The sequence below is a fragment of the Grammomys surdaster genome, unplaced genomic scaffold (assembly GCF_004785775.1).
Source record: "Grammomys surdaster isolate TR1022 unplaced genomic scaffold, NIH_TR_1.0 1089, whole genome shotgun sequence".
NCBI classification, from domain to species: Eukaryota; Metazoa; Chordata; class Mammalia; order Rodentia; family Muridae; genus Grammomys; species Grammomys surdaster.
The window spans coordinates 32,008-54,312 of NW_021605508.1; the positions used below are offsets into that span (position 1 = coordinate 32,008).

Genomic DNA, 22,305 nt, shown 5'->3' on the forward strand with positions numbered 1-22,305 from the left:
CCTTCCTTCCTTCCTCCATCCTTCCCTCCCTCCCTCCCTCCTTCCCTTCCTTCCTTCCTTCCTTCCTTCCTTCCTTCCTTCCTTCCTTCCTTCCTTCTTTCCTTTGGTCCTTGATTGGTGTCTGGGTCTTTTACAGGAATTGAACTTTCTAAAGATATCAGACTAATAGATCAATGCAGCTCCTCACAAAACTCTGATCAGAAATCAGACTGTCTTGGAGTCGAGGTCACAGTTTCTCTAGAACCACAAAGAGAACAGAAAGAAAGGTCAGAAAGTAAGGACTCTCTAGAGGATTAGGTCAGAGAAGCATTGACACTTACACAAAATAGTCTTTTAATGAGGATGGATGTGGGGATACTAAGCAGTGAATCAGGCCATAACTCAGCAAAGAATCCCATAGAGAGGAAAGGGCATAGACACTCTGAGGGAGTGGAGGTTATGCTGTTGACCTTAATCAAGGAGGATGGGTATGCCTCTACCCACACACCTAAGCTAAGTGATAAATACACCAGTTCAGTATTGATTGTTTTCCTCTTTTCCTGTCTAGCCTCCCTTTTAACCTGCTGGTACCTGCCTACCACTGCAGAAATAACCGCTGAATTAGTGCCACCTCAAGTGATTGAAGGAGAAAATGTTCTCATACGTATTGACAATCTACCAGAGAATCTTGTAACTTTAGTCTGGTTAAGAGGAGCGGGGATTAAGAGCCCTCGAATTGGACAATATACACTGCCCACTAATGCTACTGTGCTGGGGCATGGTCACAGTGGAAGAGAGACTTTGTACAGCAATGGATCCCTGCAGATCTACAATGTCACCCAGGAGGATATAGGGTTCTACAGCCTACAAATCATAAATAGATATGCAGACATTGTATCAATAATATCCATATATCTCAATGTGTACTGTAAGTAATTCTTTGTAATGTCTGGGTGATGGGTGGCATTTGTTTCACTAGACACACAGAGGACTATCAGGCTTGCCTGTGCATATTTCCTTCTCCATTGTATCTTTATGTTGGTGTTTGAACATTTATTGCAGGACACAGATGGTATAGAATAAGGACAATAGATTAGAATCCTTCATTTGACTTCATCTTGTAGACAGGTAGACACATTGTAGTTAAATCAGCCATGGACATCATCATCTCTTCAGGAATGTATAGTTGAGAAAGACTCTTAATCCAAAAATGTTGGGTCTTTTTGTGAAATTCCTAGGGTTCTCACCAGGAATATGTCTTTGAGGAAGACTACAAGAGACAAGAACTTAACCTAGTTGAGATAGTGAAGGGGGCCTCTGAAAAAGCTGAGCATCAGGGAAAAATCCCCTACACTGCCAGGGGATGATGTTCAATTCTCTCCTTTATGTAGTTTCTTTAGTAAAGATATGACAGTCAAGAGACATCACCTAGGCAAATGTCTAAAGCATCCACAAAAGCCCAGGGAGCACATGGGCAGACCCATCATCACACAGCTCATGAAGCAGAGGAAACGGGAGCATCATCTTGAAAGTCTTCATGGGACAGTTGACACTACCCCCATTTTCCAGGAATCATATTTCCTACACCCATAAACCTAAGGTGTGAAACTCCACAAATCTGGTCCTGACCCTTGTCTTGGGTAAGAATTTTCCATTGAGAATAGTTGTGTACCTTTCTTCATGCACCACTAAGCCTGTCCCTTTGGGACCTTCCTAGGAATCTCTGTCCCCTTTCAGCCAAAAGAAATTCCATCTTTATAGAACACTTAGATCACAGGGTAAACTCTCTGTGCAGTTAAGTTTGTGATTTACACAGAAAGCACAGAGACTTTCTTTGATGCTGACAGACCAAATCCAGGTCACAGCAGAAGTCAGTCCTGAGATAATCTGATGTCTTATCAGGGCACAAGAATACTTATAAGCCTTTTTGATTACAGTTTTGTGTTGGTAACTAAAATATAAAGAGAGAAATGGGAGAGGGACACAGGGCAGTACTGAGAGTGGAAGGGGCAGAGTAGTGTTTTGAACACAGACCTATCCACAGCTCATGGGACTCATGAGATGCTGCTGCCTGACAGGAGGCTCAGCTCAGAAGGTGAAAGGACAACAGATCTTGAGAACTGTTATGTAGCACAAGTTTCACAGTGAAAAGATTGGTCAGGTCACAGAGACCAGGGAGACACCCTTCTATGCCATTTCAAGGGGTGTTCTCTCTCTCTCTCTCTCTCTCTCTCTCTTTCTAGTTTAAGTAAAATCTCAATCCAGAAACTAGATGCTGGGATAAAAGTCTGCTAGCTCAGAGAGGCAGAGAATGTTTCCAGCTTACCTTCCTCCTCTGTCAATATCCCAGAAGGAAGTTCACCTTCTACATATCATCTCAGAAACCCCTCAAACTGAATATCCCTCACTTCTACTCTTGTGCATCTCTCTATCCATTCAGACCCCCTCTTACCCTCTGTTTTTTTCCTATGTTCAGTCCCTGTGAATTGTTCGCTTGCTCTGCCTCTTGGCCTATGGTTGACTTTCTTTAATCCTGTCTACAGTAAACAGAAAGCTCTTGGATTAAAAGTGTGTGCTGTGGCTGATTCAGATCACAACTACAAACAGTGTTTTTTTCCCAGTAAATAACACAATCTCAGGGCTCATAGTGTGATCAAATATTCTGCAACATTTCCCTCTTTTGTCTAACTAAAAAGAAAATATTTTAATTCTAACACAGTAAAATTATTTACTGTTGTGGTCTGGGAATTGTTACACAAACCATACGTACACCAATCTCTGTTAAGCAAGAATAGCTTACTGAATGCACGACATAATACTAGGTGTTCAGGACCACAAGAAGGAAAATCCTAATTGTGGCATCAGTCTCTCCCTCAGGGCAGGCTTGTATATGAAAAACCAGGCTCAAAGTTTGAAGGCAAGCAGTGAAGTGGAATAACATTTTTGGCTAACTAGACAAAATAGTATCAGCTAACCTTTAAACTGATTGGTCCTGAGTGAGGTAAGAAGAGTGGAGGACAGGTGGTGAAAAGGAGAATTTCAGGGTACAAGTGATTCAACCATAATTTTTTTGGCTTATTAGTAGCATCTTTTAGTGTCAGCTATGGATAATTACTTTGGGAACTAGAGTCTGAGAATTTGAACTTAATTTTACATTATAAGCATAATGGAGACTGGATACAAAATGGCTAATGTTATGTTAAAAGGCCTCAACATTTACAGTAATGAAGCATTTTTTCCAAAGCTTTTCATGATGTCTAGTTTGGTTGTATTTGATAGTCTTAGGATGAAGTATTTTTGAGTCCAAAGTTCTGTAAAATTTTCCTGTCAGTCTCCTATGAACTTGGCAATTTGAATGTGCTGAGCTATATGTAGTCCAAAGCTGATCTTTGGCTGGTTGTCAGCTTAGTGGCACTCCTACCTAGGGAGAACACAGCAGTCAACCCAAAGGTGCCCCTTGTTTGTGAAGAACTTGCTGACAGAAGAGGCATGGGGCAGTTTTGTCTAGTGGCTAGTGTTACCACAATCTAGGTGGATTGATCAGTGAAGGGCCCCATGATCTTCTCCCAGACCTCAAAAGTTACTGTTAGGAATGGTAGAAAACTTTAATATTTTAAATGGTATATTCAGCAGATCTCAGAAAGTTTTGAGGACAACAATCTATTAAGTATACCCAAGGTACTTTATTCCTAGATATCTGGTTTAGATTCAAACCTGAAAACATATACAGGTTATTTATTTTGAAAATTAGTTAGTGCTCTGTATGACTACTAGTACCATGACAGAAACCATATACAAGTATATAATCTTAAAGATTTTGATATAATATTTATATATTAAGAAAAGTTTAGAGAGTCAAATGAAAACCAAAAGATAATGAGATTAGTGGAAATAAAAGTATCCTATTTTTTGCTTTTTTGTGTACATAGCAGGTGGCACTTCTGATATGAGACAGTGATCTTGGATTTTCCTTTAACAAGGACTCATGGATTTATAGACAGAGAGAGCCATGCTAACCTTCTTTAGTTGTGAGGATTGTATCTTAAGTATTCTATACTTTGATGGCCAATATCCACTTGTTAGTGGGTACATAGTGTGCATGTCCTTTTGGGTCTGAGTTACCTCACTCAGGATATTTTCCAGTTCCGTCCATTTGCCTGTAAAATTAATGATTTCTTTGTTCTTAATAGCTAAGTAGTATTCCATTGTGTAAACAAACCACATTTTCTGTATCCATTTTTTCATTGTGGAACATCTGGAGTGTTTCCAGGTTCTAGTTGTAACAGATAAGGCTGCTTTGAACATAGTGGAACATGGTGGGGACTCTTTTGGGTATATGCCCAAGAGTGGTATAGCTGAATCTTCAGGTAGATCTATTTCCAATTTTCTGACGTACCTTCAGATTTATTTCCAGAGTGGTTATACCAGTTTGGAATTCCACAAATAATGAAGGAATGTTCCTTTTTCTCCACATTCTCACCAAAATGTGCTGTCACCTGAGTTTTCGATATTAGCTATTCTGATTGGTGTAACGTGGAATCTTAGGGTTGTTTTGATTTGCATTTCCCTAATGAGTAAGGCTTAGAACATTTATTTAGGTGCTTCTCAGCCACTTGAGATTTCCTCTGTCATGAATTCTCAGTTGAGCTCTATACTTCATTTTTTCATTGGTTTGTTTGTTTTTTGTGGAGTTTAGCTTCTTGAGTTCTTTATATATTTTGGATATTAGCTCTCTATTGGATGTGGGGTTAGTAAAGCTTTTTTTCTCAATCTGTAGGTTGCTGATTTGTCCTATTGTCTATTTCCTTTGCCATACAGAAGCTTTTCAGTTTCAAGAGGTCCCATTTATCAATTTTTGATCTTAGAGCCTGAGTCATTTGTGTTCTGTTTAAGAAATACTCCACCCCTCACCCCTGTGCCAATGAATTCAAGACTCTTTCCCACTTTCTTTTCCATTTGATTCAGTGCATCTGGTTTTATCTTGAGGTCCTCGATCCACTTGTACTTGAGCTTTGTGCTAGGTGACAAAAATGAATCTATTTTTATTTTTCTATATATTGATTGCTAGTTATACCAGCAGCATTTATTGAAGATGCTTTCTTTTTTCCACTGTATATTTTTGGCTTCTTTGTTAAAGATCAAGTGTCTATAAGTGTGTGGGTTTATTTTAGTGTCTCCAATTCTATGGCATTGAACAACCTGTCTGGCTCTTTTCCAATCCCATGCAGGTTTTTATTACCATTACTCTGTAGTAGAGCTTGAGGTGAAGACTGGTGATTCTCCCAGTTCTTTTATGGTTAAGGATTGTTTTTGCTATCATGTTTTTTTTTCTTTTTCCATATGAAATTGAAAATTGCTCTTTCCATGTCTGTGAAGAATTGGGTTGAAATTTTGATGGGGATTGCATTGAATCTGTAGACTGCTTTTGGTAGGATAGCCATTTTTACTATGTTAATCCTACCAATCCATGAGCATGGAAGATCTCTCCATTTTCTGAGGTCTTCTTCAATTTCTTTCTTGAGAGACTTGAAGTTCTTATCATATAGATCTTTCGCTTGATTGGTTAGAATTACCCCCAAGATATTTTCTATTATTTGTGACAGTAGTGGAGTATGTTGTTTCACTATTTCTTTCTCTGCCCAATTATCATTTGTATAAAGGAAGGCTTCTGATTTGTTTGCATTGATTTTATATCCAGCCACTTTGCTGAAGATGTTTATCAACTGTAGAATATCTCTGGTAGAATTTTTGGAGTCATTTATGTATACTATCATATCATTTGCAAATGGTAATACCTTGACTTCTTTTTGCCAATTTGCATCCCCTTGACCACTTTTTTTGTTGTCTTATTGCTCTAACTAGAACATTGAGTACTATATTGAGTAGATACATGGAGAATGGGCAGCCCTGATTTTAGTAGGATTGCTTCAAGCATCTCTCCATTTAATTTGATATTGGCTGTTGGTTTGTTGTATATTTATTATTTTTAGGAATTATTGTGTTTAGGTATGGGCCTTGAATTCCTGATCTCTCTAATACTTTTAACATGAAGAGGTGTTGTATTTTGTCAAATGCTTTTTCAGTATCTAATGAGATGATCATGTAACATTTTTTGAGCTTGTTTATATAGTTGATTACGTTGAAAGATTTTTATATATTGGACCAATGTTGCATCCCTGGTATGAAGCCTAATTGATCACAGTGATTAATGGTTTTGATCTGTTCTTGGACTTGGTTTGCAAGGGTTTTACTGAGGATTTTTGCACTGATATTCATAAGTGGAATTAGTCTGAGATTCTATTTCTTTTTTGGGTCTTTGTGTGGTTTAGGTGTCAGAGTAATTAATGTTTGATAGAATGAATTAGGTAGTCTTTGTTTTTGTTTCTATTTTATGGAATATTTTGAGGAATGTTGGTATTAGCTCTTCTTTGTAGGTCTGGTAGAATTCTTCACTAAAGCCCTGGGCTTTTTTTTTTTTTTTTGGTTGGAAAGTTTTTAATGAATTTCCTTAAGGAATTTAGATAGATTACCTATTTAGATAAACTATTTAGATAGGTTACCTGCTCTTGGTTTAACTTTGGTATGTGATATGTGTCTAGAAAATTATCTATTTTACCTAGGTTTTCATTTTTTTGTTTTGTTTTTTGTTTTTGAGTATAGGCTTCTGTAGCAGGATTTGATGATTTTTTTGTTATGTATCCCTTTTTATTTCTGACTTTGTTAATTTGAATACTCTCTCTGTGTCCCGTAGTTAGTTTGGCTAGGGGTTTATGTATCTTATTGATTTTCTCAAAGAACCAGCTTTTGGTTTTGTTGATTCTGTGCATTATTCTTTGTTTCTATGTGGTTGATATTGGCCCTGAGTTATACTATTTCCTGCCTTCTACACTTTTTGGAAGTGTTTACACTTTTTTTTTTGTTCTAGGGATTTCAGGTGTGCTGTTATGTTGCTAGTGTAAGATCTATCCAATTTCTTTGCGAGGACACTTAGTGCTATGACTTTCCTCTTAGCACTGCTTTCATTTTGTCCCATAAATTTGGGTGTGCTATGTCATTATTTTCATTGAATTCCAGGAAGTCTTTAATTTTTGTATTTTTTCCCTGACAAATTTATTACTGAGTAGAGAGTTGTTCAGTTTCCATGTGTATGTGGGTTTTCAGTTGTTTTTGTTATTATTGAAGTCTAGCCTTAGTCTGTGGTGACTTGATAGAATGCATGGGATTATTTCAATCTTATTGTATCTGTTGAGGCTTGTTTTGTGAATTATTCTATGGTCAGTTTTGGAGAAGGTACCATGAGGTGCTGAGAAGAAGGTATATTCTTTTGTTTCAGTGTGAAATGTTCTGTATACATCTGTTAAGTCCATTTGTTTCAAAACCTCTATTAGTTTCACTGTGTCTCGGTTTAGTTTTTGTTTCAATGACCTGTCTATTGGTGAGAATGTGGTGTTGAAGTTTCTCACTATGTTATGTGGGGTTCAAGGTGTTTGGGCCTTTAGTTAAGTTTCTTTTACAGATGTGGTTACCATTGTATTTGGGACATAGATGTTAAGAACAGAGATTTTCTCTTGGTGGATATTTCCTTTGATGAATATGAATGTCCTTCCCCCATCTCCCTTGATAACTTTTGGTTGAAAGTCTATTTTATTGGGTATTAGAGTGGTAAATCCACTTGTTTCTTGGGACCATTTGCTTGAAAGACTTTTTTCTAGCCTTTTACTCTGAGGTCGTATCTGTATTTGTCATTGAGGTGTGTTTCTTATATGCAGGAAGATGCTGGATCCTACTTGCATATGCAATCTGTCAGCTTTGTCTTTCTATTGGAGAATTGAGTCTGTTAATATTAGAGATATTAAAGAGACATGATTATTAGTTACTGCTATGTTTGTTCTTGTAGGTGGCATCATATGTATGTGATTCTCTCCTTTTGGTTTTTTTGTGAGATAATTAATTTTTCCCCCCTTTGGTGTACTTACCCTCCATGTGTTGTATTTTTCTTCTAGAATCCTCTGTAGGGTTGAATTGGTAGATAGATATTGTTTAAATTTGTTTTTGACATGGAACACTTTGGTTTCTCCATCTCTAATGATTAAGAGTTTTGCACGGTATAGTAGCCTGCGTTGGCATTTGTGTTCTCTTTGGGTCTGCATGACACCTGTACAGGTTTGTCTGGCTTTTAGGGTCTTTCTTGAGAAGTCAGGTGTAATTCTGATAAGTCTGCCTTTATATGTTACTTGGCCTTTTCCCCTTAAAGCTTTTAATATTTCTTTGTTCTGTGCATGTAGTTTTTTCTTTTCTGGTCCAATATGTATGGTATTCTATAGGTTTCTTGTACATTTATGGCCATGTCTTTCTTTAGTTTGGAGAAATTTTCTTCCATGATTTTGTTGAAGATGTTTTCTGGTCTTTTGAGCTGGGAATCTTCACTCTCTTCTGTACCCATTATTCTTAGGTTTGATCTATTTATTAAGTCCTGAATTTCCTGGATGTTTTGGGTTAGTAGTTTTTTTATGCTTTCCACTTTCTTTGTCTGTGGTGTCAATATCTTCTAAGGTATCTTCTATACATGAGTTTCTCTCTAACATCTTTTGTATTCTGTTGGTGATGCTTGCCTCTGTATCTCGTAACCTCTTTCCTAGGTTTTCCATTTCCTAAGTTGCCTACATTTGTGTTTTCTTTACTGTTTCTACATCTATTTTTAGGTCTTGGACTGCTTGGTTCAATTCTTTCACCTGTTTCATTGTGTTTTCCTGTATTTCTTTAAGGAGTTTACTTATTTCCTGTTTAATGACTTCTAACTATTTTCTTATGTTTTGCTGGATTTCTTTCCATGAGTTATTTATATCCTCTTCAAAGGACTCTATTATCTTAATGAGATAGGATTTTAGGTCAGCACCAAGGTCTGTTGCTGCACCAAGGCCAACAGATCCTACAGTCTGAAGGCTGCCCAGGAGATCTGCTGCAGATAGGGCCAGTGTGTTGGGACATACAGGGCTTGTTATGGTGGAATAACTGAGTTCTGATGGTGCCAAAATATATTGGTTTCTGTTGCTTATGGTCTTGTGCTTGTCTCTTACCCTCTAGTTATCTCTGGTCTTAACTGGATTGGGTGTCTCTGTCTGGAGCCTGCCTCCTGTGTCTCTTTGTTGCTGCAGGTCTCCTGGGATACCTCTGGTCCATCTGCTGCAGATATCCTTGAATGCCTTCAGACTGTGGGGTCTGTTGCCATGGGTACAGCAAATCTCATAGGATGCCTTCAGATGTAGAATCTTCAGAGGGCCAAACACTCTGATAATCTACCTGGTGGGAAGGGAGGTAGAGTTTGAGTGGAGGGGGATGGGTCCTGTGTCCACTAGGCTCCTTGATGGTCCCAGCTGTGGTTATTTGGGAGATTCCCTTACCTGTTGCTCTGGGTGCAGTAAGTCCACTTGGAGGCCTTCACACTGCCTGGTCTTCAGAGGGGCAAACATGCTGACCATGCTAATGATCTGTCTTACTGGAAGGCACAGGCTGGAAGGGAGGTGGAGTTTGAGCAGAGGGGATGGGTCCCTAATCTGCTGGGCTCCTCTAGGGTCCCAGCTGTTTCAGTTATTTGGGAAAGTCCCTTACCTGTTGCCGTGTGTATAGTAGATCTCCTGGGAGGCCTTCAGACTGTGTGGCTTTCAGAGGGGCAGGCATGCTGATGATCTGCCGTGGGGGAAATGCACAGGATGGACCCAATTCTTAGATATTTAGAAAACAACTTTGATCTTTAATAAGCCTTTGAATTTACTTAAAACATTTTAAACTCCTTAACTGTGTTTTAATACCAAACAACAAAAATATCATTTTTGTTTAAGAAGAAAACTTGAAAGCTGATTTTTAAGATGGCATGGGCCATGTTACAATCTGCAGTCTCACATTCTAACATGAAACTAAGACATGTGGTTTATGAAAACCATTTTTATTCCATTACATAAGGCAAGACACCCTTTGGTAAAATATCATTTGAAATTTTATCATTATTATTACTATTATTATTATCATTAATGCTCAATCAAAATAAAGGCATTTTTTAGTCTTTATAATTTAGGTTGGACTGAATAACCAAGTTGTTTGATGAATTACTGCCTCTCCTTTTGCAGGAGATCTCTCCTGTGCAAATATAATCTCTGTCAATTTTGATGGTATCCACAGATTTTCTTCTCTTGTGGAAACAAAGACAAAACCTCTCCACAAAAATAACATATATCCTCATTTCTTTTCTGAGGTCAATGCATCTTTAAATTATACAGACCAATTTAAATCAGCAGTTTTATTCCTATCTGATGTCTCTTTACAGGTGTTGTTCCTTTCTCATTAGCATTTAAAAATTTAAAGTTAATACAGCACCCTGTAATCTATTTTGGTGGTCTTCATGATCCCTTTCTGTTTGTTAAGCATCTGTTTTAAAGTACAGTTAGTCTCTCTTCAACTGCCTGTCCTTCAGGATTATGTGGTATAGCTGTAATATACTTTATATTGTAATATGCAAAAATGTTTTATTTTACTAGATGCATATGCTGCAGCATTGTCAGTGTTAATTTGTACAGATATTTCATATTAGCCATGTGTAATTACAAAATCAAACTTTTCAGAACTTAAAGGAGTTTCCCATTGAAATCCTGAGTATGTATCCTGAGTATGGTATGGTGTACATACTTTAATTTTCCAAACTCTGAAAAATGAAACACATCCATTTGCCAATTTTCAATTCCTTGGGTACAATTTGGGTAACTTCCTGCAGATAATTGGGTTTGGTTATATAAAGAACAATTAGTACTTTTCCTTATAATTTCCTTGGCTTGTTGTTAAGGAAATCTTCTGAACTTTGCAGATAACATTGTATTTCTTATAAAATTCTGAAGATTGTAGCACATTTCATAATAATGTCTGCTCAGTCTCATCTTTATTTTGTGCTAAGAGGGTCTGGTAGATCCATATTGGATCTGATATGTTATATACAATGGATGAATTCTATTTCTGATTACTTGTTGTACTTGGATAAATAGTTGGACATATTGAATTATCTGGAATAAGTTTAGGGGCCTTAATATGTAAAACAACTCTGCATATTGAGAGTCAATAACTATATTAAGAGATTCCAGAAAATCTAAAAGTATCATAAAAGAATGGCACATAACTTTGATTTTTTTAACTGAATATCAAGAACTCTGAGCCACTTCATTCATTTTTTTTGTGACTTATAACCTGCCTTTCCTTATTTATTTGCATCTGTATAGAAGGTAGAGGCTTAAAAAAATTGAAGCTCATTGGCAAGAATCTGACATAGGCCAAGGATTCTTGCTCAAATTCTCCTGTGCCTCAGTATTCTTCTTTTTTGCTTCTAAATCTATGGCTATTGAGGATAAAATATGAATTAACAGACTAATAGTAATTGTAATTGCCATTATGTCAATCTTAATTATATTTCCATTATCCATTTATGTTGTCAAGCCATCTAAGGCAACATTACATACAGGGTCCTAGCACCTTGTGTTTTGGTATTTTCCATGCTTATCTCTCTCCTTGAGAACTTCTCAAGTGATTTACCAAATCTGATGGCTTCTCAGTTTGTGTGCATCTGGAATGATTTTTCTGTCATGGTGGTTGTGACATGCATTGGTGTGCCAAATGGTGGTTTATTTTTTTTGATGAAATATAAATTTTACCAAAAAGGTTTCAGGGGCCAGAGAAGCAGAAAAAGCACCTAGCTGACCTTCCTCCTCAGTTGACATTCCCCAATAGAGATTTCTCACTCCTTTCCTTTCACAAAACCCTTTCAAACTGAATATGTCTCCACTCTTCCTGTGAGTATCTGTATCCATCCTCCTGTGTCCTTCTTATATTCTACACTTTTTCCATGTTTACTCTATGTAAACTGGGTGCTTGTCCTGACACTTGACCTATGGTTGACTATACTTAATCCTGTTTAAAATAACAGAAAACTGTCGAGGTGAGGTTGAACAGTCCAACTAGAAACAAGATTTTCCAGTAAATAAAAAAATCTCAGGGTTCACATTATGATCAAAATCCTACCACAGCCCACCAATTGTCAGGAGCTCATTCTCACAGGTAAGGAAGATCATGAGAATAAATCACTCCACTGTCTAGATTATTCAAAGTATGACAAGGACTTGAGAGGATTCTCAATGTTTTTAGGAGAGAATTCACAGAACCGTATAGAGGCTCAGCATCAGGAAGTTCACGATGAAAAAGAAATGGTAAGGATGGGTGTGAGATATTTTTTGACAAGAATGAGACTTTAACCAGTTTTAAGTGGAGTTTATAACACTAAGAGATAAAGAGTTAACAACATATTAACAAATAGACATCTGATGTGTATGAGGCATTATCCTGTACATATCATATTTGTGTATCCTCAGTGCATAGCATTTACACACAGAGCCACTGTTGCACAATGAAAGAGTATATGAAGAAACTTAATCAGGGTAAGACTCTTTTACAGACTGAACTTTTTTAGTACGTATATTCTATATGAAAACAGTGTGAGATTTTTCTTACATAAACTTAACCATTATTAAAAATTTCTGGAAACTGGTGTTCTCAGCTATGATTTACCAAACAAAAATATCAAGCAGATATTGAACAGTGACATAGTTCAGTGGACATAGGCATTTGTATCATTGTCTCATAATGTGATAACCAATGAACTCAACGTGTCCTCTGACCTCAACATAGGTACTATGTCCTGCACCTACCTACATACACTGCGATACACCCATTCACATGAACACATACAATATAATTTGTCAATAAGTTTAAAAAGTAAAAAAACTGAAGAACTTTATGGTTGGGCATGGTATGCCCAAACTTACTAATATTTTAAATAAGTTTAAGGGCACACAGAGTCCTATAACAAAATAGATTCAGCCATAGGTAAATGATTGTTTTACAGGCTACTTTTCCTTAAAAATTATAAGAAAAATCACAGTTCTCAAGAAGCTACTGCCCTAGTTGACTAGAAGACTGGCAGATAAAAAAAGCTTGAAGTTGAAACCAGGTATTGACTGGAACCACAAGAGGAAGAGAACAACAACAACAAAGAGTTAGAGAGTTAAGCTACAGGGTTTGTAGGGAAAAAGTTATAGGAGTCATCAACCCAATACCAATCTACAATGAATGTTAGCAGGTACATCAAGGGTAGTGATTCAGAGTCATACTGACACCTGAGTAGCGAGTGTCATGCAGAGGAAAATAAAAGAGCAGGGACACAAAGTAGGACAGAGAGAAATATACCCACATGATTAGACTTAACAATGAACATACCTGATCAGAATACAGGGTATCATCTTACCAAAAAGCATGCTGATTTATATGGGTTTCTTTTTCTTCTAGCATCTCTTTGGACATGTGAGCACCCTTCTCCCTATGGCAAGCTCACCATTGAATCAGTCCCACCCAGAATTGCTAAAGGGGGAAATGCTCTTCTATGGGTTCACAATCTCCCAAAAAATCTTCTATCCCTTTTCTGGTACAAAGGGGTGGTTGCAGTGAAGAAATTTGAGGTTGCCAAGTACATCAAAGCCACAAATTCAAGTGTTCCAGGGCCTGCACACAGTGGTCGAGAGACAGTACACAGCAATGGGTCCCTGCTGCTAAAGAAGGTCACACAGAGTGATAGTGGATTCTATACTCTACGAACTATAAGTACAGATCTGAAAGACGAAGTAGCACATGTGCAACTCCACCTGGACAGTAAGTAGTTCTCTGTGATTTTTCAGGTCTGGGTGGGGCTTAGACTCACAGGATTGTCATGTCTGTGGTCAGGACCCTGAAATATCAATATCCAATTACACATTATATACTACAGGTGAATCTTATAGTGGCATATCAAACTGAGGCTTCCATTTTCCAAAGGACTCTAGCATGTGTCAAGAAATACTTAAAGCCAGCCATTCTAGTACCTGAATCTTTTCTAATACCTGAGACTGAGAAAAAGATCAGACTTCTCCTTGCCCTCATTCAGCACAAACTAAATGGGCTGCAGAGTAGAGCAGCAAGCATATCCATCAGGTGGAGTGAGTGGTTGTCTGAAGCTATAAAGTAAATTGGAATAAAAGTCACAGAGTTCAGAGGAAGCATCTCAAACTTCAGTGGAAATGAGAGTGCTATGAAAAAATGAGAAAGGGAGAGAGAGAGAGAGAGAGAGAGAGAGAGAGAGAGAGAGAGAGAAGAAGAAGAGGAGAGGAGAGGAGAGGAGAGGAGGGGAGGGGAGGGGAGGGGAGGGGAGGGGAGGGGAGGGGAGGGGAGGAGAGGAGAGGAGAGAAGAGGAGAGGAGAAAAGAGAGATCCTTGAAGAGAAATGAAACACTCAGCACCCTTAGATAATGGAAGTCACATTAATGACATTCAACAAGTAGGAGAGGCATACCACACCTACAGCTTTAGGCTAAGTGATAAATATATTTGCTCATCACAAAGATCAGCACCTTCTCACCAAGCCAATATTCCCAATAATTATTTTTTTCTCTTTTTTTTTGTCTAGCTTCCCTTTCTACTTGCTGTCACCGTTTGCAAGTCAAGATTGAATCAGTTCCTCAGAATGTTGCTGTAGGAAAAAGTGTTCTTCTCCTAGTTCATAATTTGCCAGATGATTTTCAAGCATTTTTCTGGTACAAATCAGTATATAAGAGTGATCCATTCAAAATTGCAGAATACAACAGAGCATTGGATACCACCATCCTTGGGATGGCATACAGTTTAAGAGAGATGGTATACACCAATGGATCGCTGTTGATAGTTAATGTCATTGAGGAGGATGCAGGATTTTACATGTTCGAAATTTTAAGAAATGACTTCAAAATTGAAAACGCCTATGTTCAACTCCATGTAAATCGTAAGTGACTCTTGATGGCCTCCAGGTGCTGTACATGGCTTATCCTGCTATATACATTGAACTGTATTGAAGAACCTGGACCTACTCACCTTCCCATTGCATTGTTCTCCACACTGGGTATTTACACTTCAGTATACAAATAGAGTAGACAACCTCACTGTTTGCTGTATTTTCGTGTTGGGACTTGGGCATTTAGTGCAGAATTCACATGTTACAGGATAACTGCAATTGATCAGAATACTTCATTTGAGTTCACCATGCAGGTACCTTAAATTATGGTGGGTAACTCATCCCAAGGATATCAGTTCCTGTCTACACTTTGGGATTCTGTTCAGAAATGTGTCTTTGAGAAAGATCCTGAGAGACAATGACAGCATCTGGTTGAGGAAATAACGGGATACTCCCTAGTTACTGAGAAAGATAGCATAGCTGGGCATGTTCCCAGCCTATTAACTAACTGTCCTGATGGGCTTATGGGGCTTATAGGAAAGGCACAGTTGCCAGACAGAGGGAAAAGGACATTAGTCCTCCTATGAAGTGTTTGTCCTCTGGGGTCTAGCTCAGGGAATTATTTTCTGCCAGCAAATGGCAACAGGCTATGCTCATCTGGATAGTTCCTCAGGCATGAGCTGCAGTTTTCCCAGTTATCAATATCTGAACTCCTGTGACACACAATTCATATTCAGGATAGTATCTATCTGAACCATGACCTCACTTTTCAGCCTGACTTCTATTTTTTCTACTAGAGATTGGGAAGTGAAGGACATAGCCGTTTTAGATCTAATGGCGGGTTTCTATGTTTGCTACTCTGCTAGGATAAATGTTCATTTATCAACTTTGTACAGTTCCTTTGGGAAAGATAGGGTAGCCAAGGGTCATCACCTAGACAGAAGTCCAGGGTATCCCAGAAAGCCTAGGGAACACATAAGCAGACCCATCACACATATCATCAAGCAGAACTGGGAGCACCTTCTTGAAAATTTTCAAGGGTCAATGGAGTCTACACTGACTTTCCAAGACTCAGGTTATCAACACACAGTAACCCACAGTATGAAATTCCATAAACCTTGCCCTGGTCCTTTGTCTTGGTTCAGAATGGTGCCTGGTTGCTCCACTCAGAAGACCTCCTCATGTTTCCTCTTGCATCACTCAGCTGGTCCCATTTGGAGCTCTCACAGGCTTCTCTGTCCACTTCTAGCCAAGAGAAAAATTTCATCTTTATAGAACTTTAAGATCAGTGGGTAGGCTGTGTCTGCAGCTGGGTTGTGCTTCATACAGGAATCACAGAGATTCTCTCTTTGGGGCTGACAGACCAAATCCAGGGCATAGTAGAAGTCAGCACTGAGTTAATTTGCTGTTGTCTCAGGTTACATGGAGACTTTTCAACCTTTTTAATCACAGCATGGTTTGGAAAACTAAAATTTAAAGACAGGAAGGGAAGAGGGACAAAGAGTAGTACTGAGAGTTGAGGGGGCAGAGTAGTGTTTTGAACACAGACCCATCCACAGCTCATGGAACTCTTGGAGAGGCCACTGCAGGAAGGAGGCTCCACTTAGGAAGAGTAAGTACAGCTGAGCTCAGGAGCCATGCTGGAGTTGAAGTTTAACAGAAGAAGAATACCCTTGTGGCCCTCTGCAAAGTGTATACCATCTCTCAGTAGCTCTGCTCACAGGTGCACAGGAGCATGACAACAGATCACCCTGCTGTCTAGATTCTCCTAATAGGCAAAAAGTCCTGAGAGAAGTCTTGAGGTTTTAGAAGAGAATACAAAGAGTCAGACAGAAGCTCCTCATCAGAAAGCACATAGTGAACATAAATTTTAATGATAGGCACAGGATTTTTCTTATATGAAGTTAATTACCATTACAAGAATATTATGAAGACTAATGTTCTCAGCTATGCCTTCCCGAACAAAAAATTACCCATGTTGTTTAGTGACATGGATTAATGGATGTAAGCATTTGCTTCATTGTCTGATGACCTGAGAAGTGATGAACACAGTGTGCCCTCTGACCTCCATCTAGGTGCTGTGTCCTGCATCCATTTACACACACTGAGACAGAGCTTTGCACAGGTCTCACACACTAATATAATTTGTAAATAAGTGTAAAAAGTCAAAGCAATTGGGAAAATTAGGCATTGTATGTTGAAACCTATGAATCATTTATATGCATGTACAGATAGTAATATTCATATACAGACACATACATATATACATGTATATGTATATATACATATACATACATATGTATACATATATGAATCTTCTTTATATTTACATATATAGAGAGAGACATAAAGGATGCTACAACTTGATTCATTCATTAATTCAGTCATTCATTATCTAGAGGTATCTGATTATTTTTCTCAGCTGTATTTTCTTAAGAAGTATGAGACAAATCCCAATTCATACAATGTCCCAGACTCAGTTGACTGGAAGAATGTCAGGAAAGAAAGGTAGACATCTGAAGTCAGGTGATTGGAATCACAAGAAATACAAAAGAGAACAACAACAAAAACAACAACAGTAAGAAAGAATCAGGGAGCTAAGATGCAGGGTGTGTAGAGGCAAAGCTACCTGATTTATATCAGAGATTTGAAGAGAGTGAGCCAGAATGACACCCGAGTAGAAAGCACCATGCAGAGAATACCACAAGTAGAGGGACACAAAGTAGGACAGGGAGACACTCCCCTACACAGACTTTACAATGAGCACTCCTCAGGACACAAGGCCTTATTTTAAGAAAACACAAAGGTCACAATTAATATGATTCTCTCTCTTTGCATTTAGGCTTTGTTTCAAACTCCATGGACTCCCCCTCCCCTGGACAGCTCAGTATAGAATCGGTGCCACCCAGCATTGCTGAAGGTCAAAGTGTTCTTCTACAGGTTCACAATCTCCCAAAAAACCTTCTATCCCTTTTCTGGTACAAAGGGGTGATTGCAGAGAAGAAATTTGAGCTCATCCAACACATAATAGCCACAAGTTCAAGTATTCCAGGGCCTGCACACAGTGGTCGAGAAACAATGTACAGCAATGGATCCCTGCTGCTCCAGAAGGTCATACAGAATGATAGTGGATTCTATACTCTACAAACTATGAATACAGATCTGAAAGATGAAGTGGCGTATGTGCAACTCCAGCTGGACAGTAAGTGGTTCTTGGTGATTGTTCATTCCTAGCTGGGGTTTAGACTCACAGGATTGTCATGCCTGTACTATGCTTCCTTCATCCAGTGCACTGTGTCCCCATGTTGTTGTTTGAGCAGTTAGTGCAGGCCACACATGTTTCAGCCAAACAGCCATAGATCAGATATTGTTATCTGACTCTCTCCTGTACCAAAGATGTCATTGATGGGAAGCAACTCAGCTTAAGATGCCAGAGTCTGCCAAGAATCAGAGTTGTAGCCATGTATATGAGGAAACCATTGCATTCTCACAGAGAAGTGAGTACTAGGAAGCCCTGAAAACAGTTATCTGACCCAGGATTCGCCACAGGTGACCCTGGGGATTATTTGCCAGGACATCAATGTTACTTTTCTTAGTGCTTAGAGGGAACCGGGGTTTTAGGTCAACCATGTCAAACTAGGGTATTTATCAGCTCCAAGCATCAGAGGTCTATGAATATAATCTAGGATCTCATGCAGTTAAAATGAGGAGTGCTGCATACAGGCTTGACCCTTATGGCTTGCTCAGTGTGCTGTGTTCTCTTTTATCATCTGCCAGGGGGTGGATTTTCCTGCAATGGTCTGGACCTTTTATTATCAATATCCCATTAAACATTATACACTATAGGTGAATCTTGTAGTGGCATATTAAACTGAGGGTTCCATTTTCAAAGGATTCTAACATGTGTCAAGATTACTTAAAGCCAGCCATTCTAGTATTCCAACCTATTCTAATACTTGAGCCTGAGAAGAATATCAGATTTCTCCTTACCATCAATCAGCCCAAATCCCGTGGGATGCAGAGTATAGCAGCAAGCACATCTGTCAGGTGCAGTTAGTGATTGTCTGTAGCTATAAAGAAAATTGGAATAAAATTCACAGAGTTCAGAGTAGGCATCATCTCAATCTTAAGTTGCCATGATTGTGCCCAGTATCTGACTAGAGGGCAGTGAGGGTGAAGACATGGAAAAAATTAGAGAGAGAGAGAGAGAGAGAGAGAGAGAGAGAGAGAGAGAGAGAGATATCCTGGCAGAGAAATGATACACTCAGTATCCCTGAGAGAAGGGAAGAAGCATTGCTGACATTCACTAAGTAGGATAGGCATATCCACACCTGCAGCTTTAAGCTGAGTGATAAATCTATTTGCTCATGACAAAGATCAGTACATTCCCACCAACTGAATATTCTCAATGATAATTATTTTTTCTCTTTTTTTTTGTCTAGCCTCCATTTCTACTTGCTGTCACCCTTTGCAAGTCAAGATTGAATCAGTCCCACAGAGTGTTGCTGTAGGGAAAAGTGTTCTTCTCCTAGTTCATAATTTGCCAGACAACTTTCAAGCATTTTTCTGGTACAAATCAGCATATAGGTCAGATAAATTCAAAATATTAGAATACAGCAAAGTCTTTGATTCTATCATCTCGGGGCCTGCATACAGTGGAAGAGAGATGAGTTACACAAATGGATCCCTGTTGATACTTGATGTCACGGAGAATGATGCAGGATTTTACATGCTAGAAATTTTAAGCAAAGACTTCAAAATGGAAAAAGTCCATGTTCAACTCCGTGTAAATCGTAAGTGACTCTTGATGGCCTCCAGGTGCTGTACATGGTTTATCCTACTTTATACACTGAACCGTATAGAAGGAACTGGACCTGCTCACCTTTCTGTTGTAGCTTTTCCACACTCGGGTTTTTGCACTTCAGTATACACATAGAGTAGACAACCTCACTGTTTGCTGTATTTTCATGTAGGGACTTGGGCATTTAGTGCAGGAGTTACATGGTACAGAATAACTGCAATTGACCAGAGTGCTTCATTTGAATTCACCATGTAGGTACCTTAATTTATGGTGGGTAACTCATCCCAAGGATATTAGCCCCTGTCTACACTTTCAGATTCTGTCCAGGATTATGTCTTTGAGGAAGATCCTGATAGACAATGAGACCACTTGGTGGATGGAAATAATGGGATATTCCCTAGTTACTGAGCAAGTATAGTATAGCTGGACATATTCCCAGTCTATTAACTAACTGTCCTTATAAGCTTATGGGGCTTATAGGAAAGTCATTGTTGCCAGAGAAAGAAAAGAACATTAGTACTCCTAAGAAATGTTTGTCCTCTGGAGCCTAGGTAAGAGAATTCTTTTCTGCAGGCCAATGACAACAAGCTGTGCTCATCTGTATAGTTCCGCAAGCATGAACTGAAGTTCCCCCAGTTATCAATATGTGAACTATTGTGACATATAATGCATATTCAGAACAGTGTTTGTCTGGACCAGGACCTTACCTTTCAGCCTGGCTTTTACTTGTACCCTTACAGATCATGAAGTCAAGGGCACAGCTTTTTTTTAGACCTAATGGCTGGTTCTTTGTTTGCTATACTTCCATAGAATCATGTTCATTTTTTGCTTTTACACATTTTCTTTTGGAAAGATACAGTAGCTGAGGGACATCACTTACACAGATGTCCAGGGCATCCCAGAAAACCCAGGGAGCACATAGGCAATCCAATCACACAGCTCATCAAGCAGAGCTGAGAGCACCATCTTGAAACTCTTACAGGGACAATGGAATCTACTCTGTCTTCCCAGGACTCAGGATACCAATTCACATAAACTCAAGGTGTGAAACGTGTAAATCTTCTTCTGGTCCTTTTCTTGGTTCAGAATGCTGCCTGGTGGCTCCACTCAGAAGAGTTCTGCCCCTGTCTTCCTCCATCATTCAGCTGTTCATGTTTGAAGCACTCACAGGCATTTCTGTCCACTTCTAGATGAGAGAAAAATTCCATCTTAAAACTTTGGAGATTAATGGGTAGACTGTTTCTGCAGCAGAGTTTGTGCTTCACGCAAGAAACACAGAGGCTCTCTATTTTGTGCTGACAGACCAAATCCAGGCCATAGTAGAATTCAGCCCTGAGTTAAGTTGCTGTTCTCTCAGGGCACAGAGTTACTCCACAGCTTTTTTGATCATAGTGTCATATGACAACCTAAAATGTAAAAAAGTAAGAGGAGAGGGACACTGGGCAGTACTGAGAGTCAAGGAGGCAGAACAGTGTTTTGAACACAGACCCATCCACAGCTCATGGAACTCAGGGAGATGCTGCTTCCTGGGTGGAGGGTCCACTTAATAAGAGAAAGTACAACTGAACTCAGGAGTTAGGCTGGAGCTGAAATTTCACAGAAGAATGATACCCCTGTGGCTCTCTGCGAAAAGTATACCACCTGTTAGGAGCTCTGCTTACAGGTGTGCAGGAGCATGACAGTAGATCCCTCTGCTGTCTCGATTCTCCTAATAGGCAAAAAGTCCTGAGAGAAGTCTTGGGGTTTTAGAAGAGAATACAAAGAGTCAGTAGAAGCTCCTCATCAGAAAGCACATAGTGAATATAAATTTTAATGATGGGCATGAGATTTTTCTTATATAAAGTTAATTACCATGAGAAGAATATTCCGAAGATTAATGTTCTCAGCTATGCATATGCTAACAAAAACTTACCCTCGAGTTGATCAGTGACACGGATTAATGGATGTAAGCATTTGCTTCATTGTCTGATGACCTGAGAAGTGATGAACACAGTGTGCCCTCTGACCTCCACCTAGATGCTGTGTCCTGCATCCATCCACATACACTGAGGCACAGCCCTGCACAGGACTCACACATAAATATATTTTGTAAATTCATGTAAAATTCAATGGAATTGGAAAATCATATATATGTTTGTATGTATAAACATACATATATACATTAATATGTATACACATGTATGAGTCTTTTATGTAAGTACATATTTAGAGGGAGACATAAAGGATGCTGCAACTTCATTCATTCACTGATCAATTCACTTATTATCCATACTTATCTGAATTTTTTTCAAGGTTGTATTTCCTTAAAAAGTATAAGACAAATACTAATTATTATAATGTCTCTGATCCAGTTGACTGGAAGAATGGACAGTAAAGAAAGGTGAAATCTGATGTCAGGTCATTGAAACCACAAGAAACACAGAAGATAATAAAACCATCAACAATAGTAAAAAGAAAAGAAAAGAAAAACAACAACAAGAACAACAACAAAAATAACAAAGACTCAGGGAGTTAGGATCCATGGTGTGTAGGGGCAAATGTCTGGGGTGAATGACCCTATCTACAGTCTACGATGAATGTTATCAGCGATCTGTGGACAGTGAGCCAGAACCTTGTTGACACCCTAGTATAGAGCACCATGCAGGGAATATCACAAGTAGAGGGACACAATGTAAGACAGGTTTACACTCACCCGCAGC

General features: G+C 38.8%; 1 protein-coding gene across 1 annotated transcript in view; it reads left to right on the forward strand.

Moving 5' to 3' along the window:
- The window catches only part of LOC114634773 (carcinoembryonic antigen-related cell adhesion molecule 5-like), a 31,729-nt gene that overhangs the window by 1,216 nt on the left and 8,208 nt on the right, over nt 1–22,305 (forward strand). Inside the window, exons 2-6 of the mRNA XM_028783361.1 lie at nt 548–907; nt 13,357–13,716; nt 14,506–14,856; nt 17,648–18,007; nt 19,248–19,598. Coding sequence (XP_028639194.1) covers nt 548–907; nt 13,357–13,716; nt 14,506–14,856; nt 17,648–18,007; nt 19,248–19,598 — 1,782 coding nt within the window. The remainder of the gene's footprint in view (nt 1–547; nt 908–13,356; nt 13,717–14,505; nt 14,857–17,647; nt 18,008–19,247; nt 19,599–22,305) is intronic.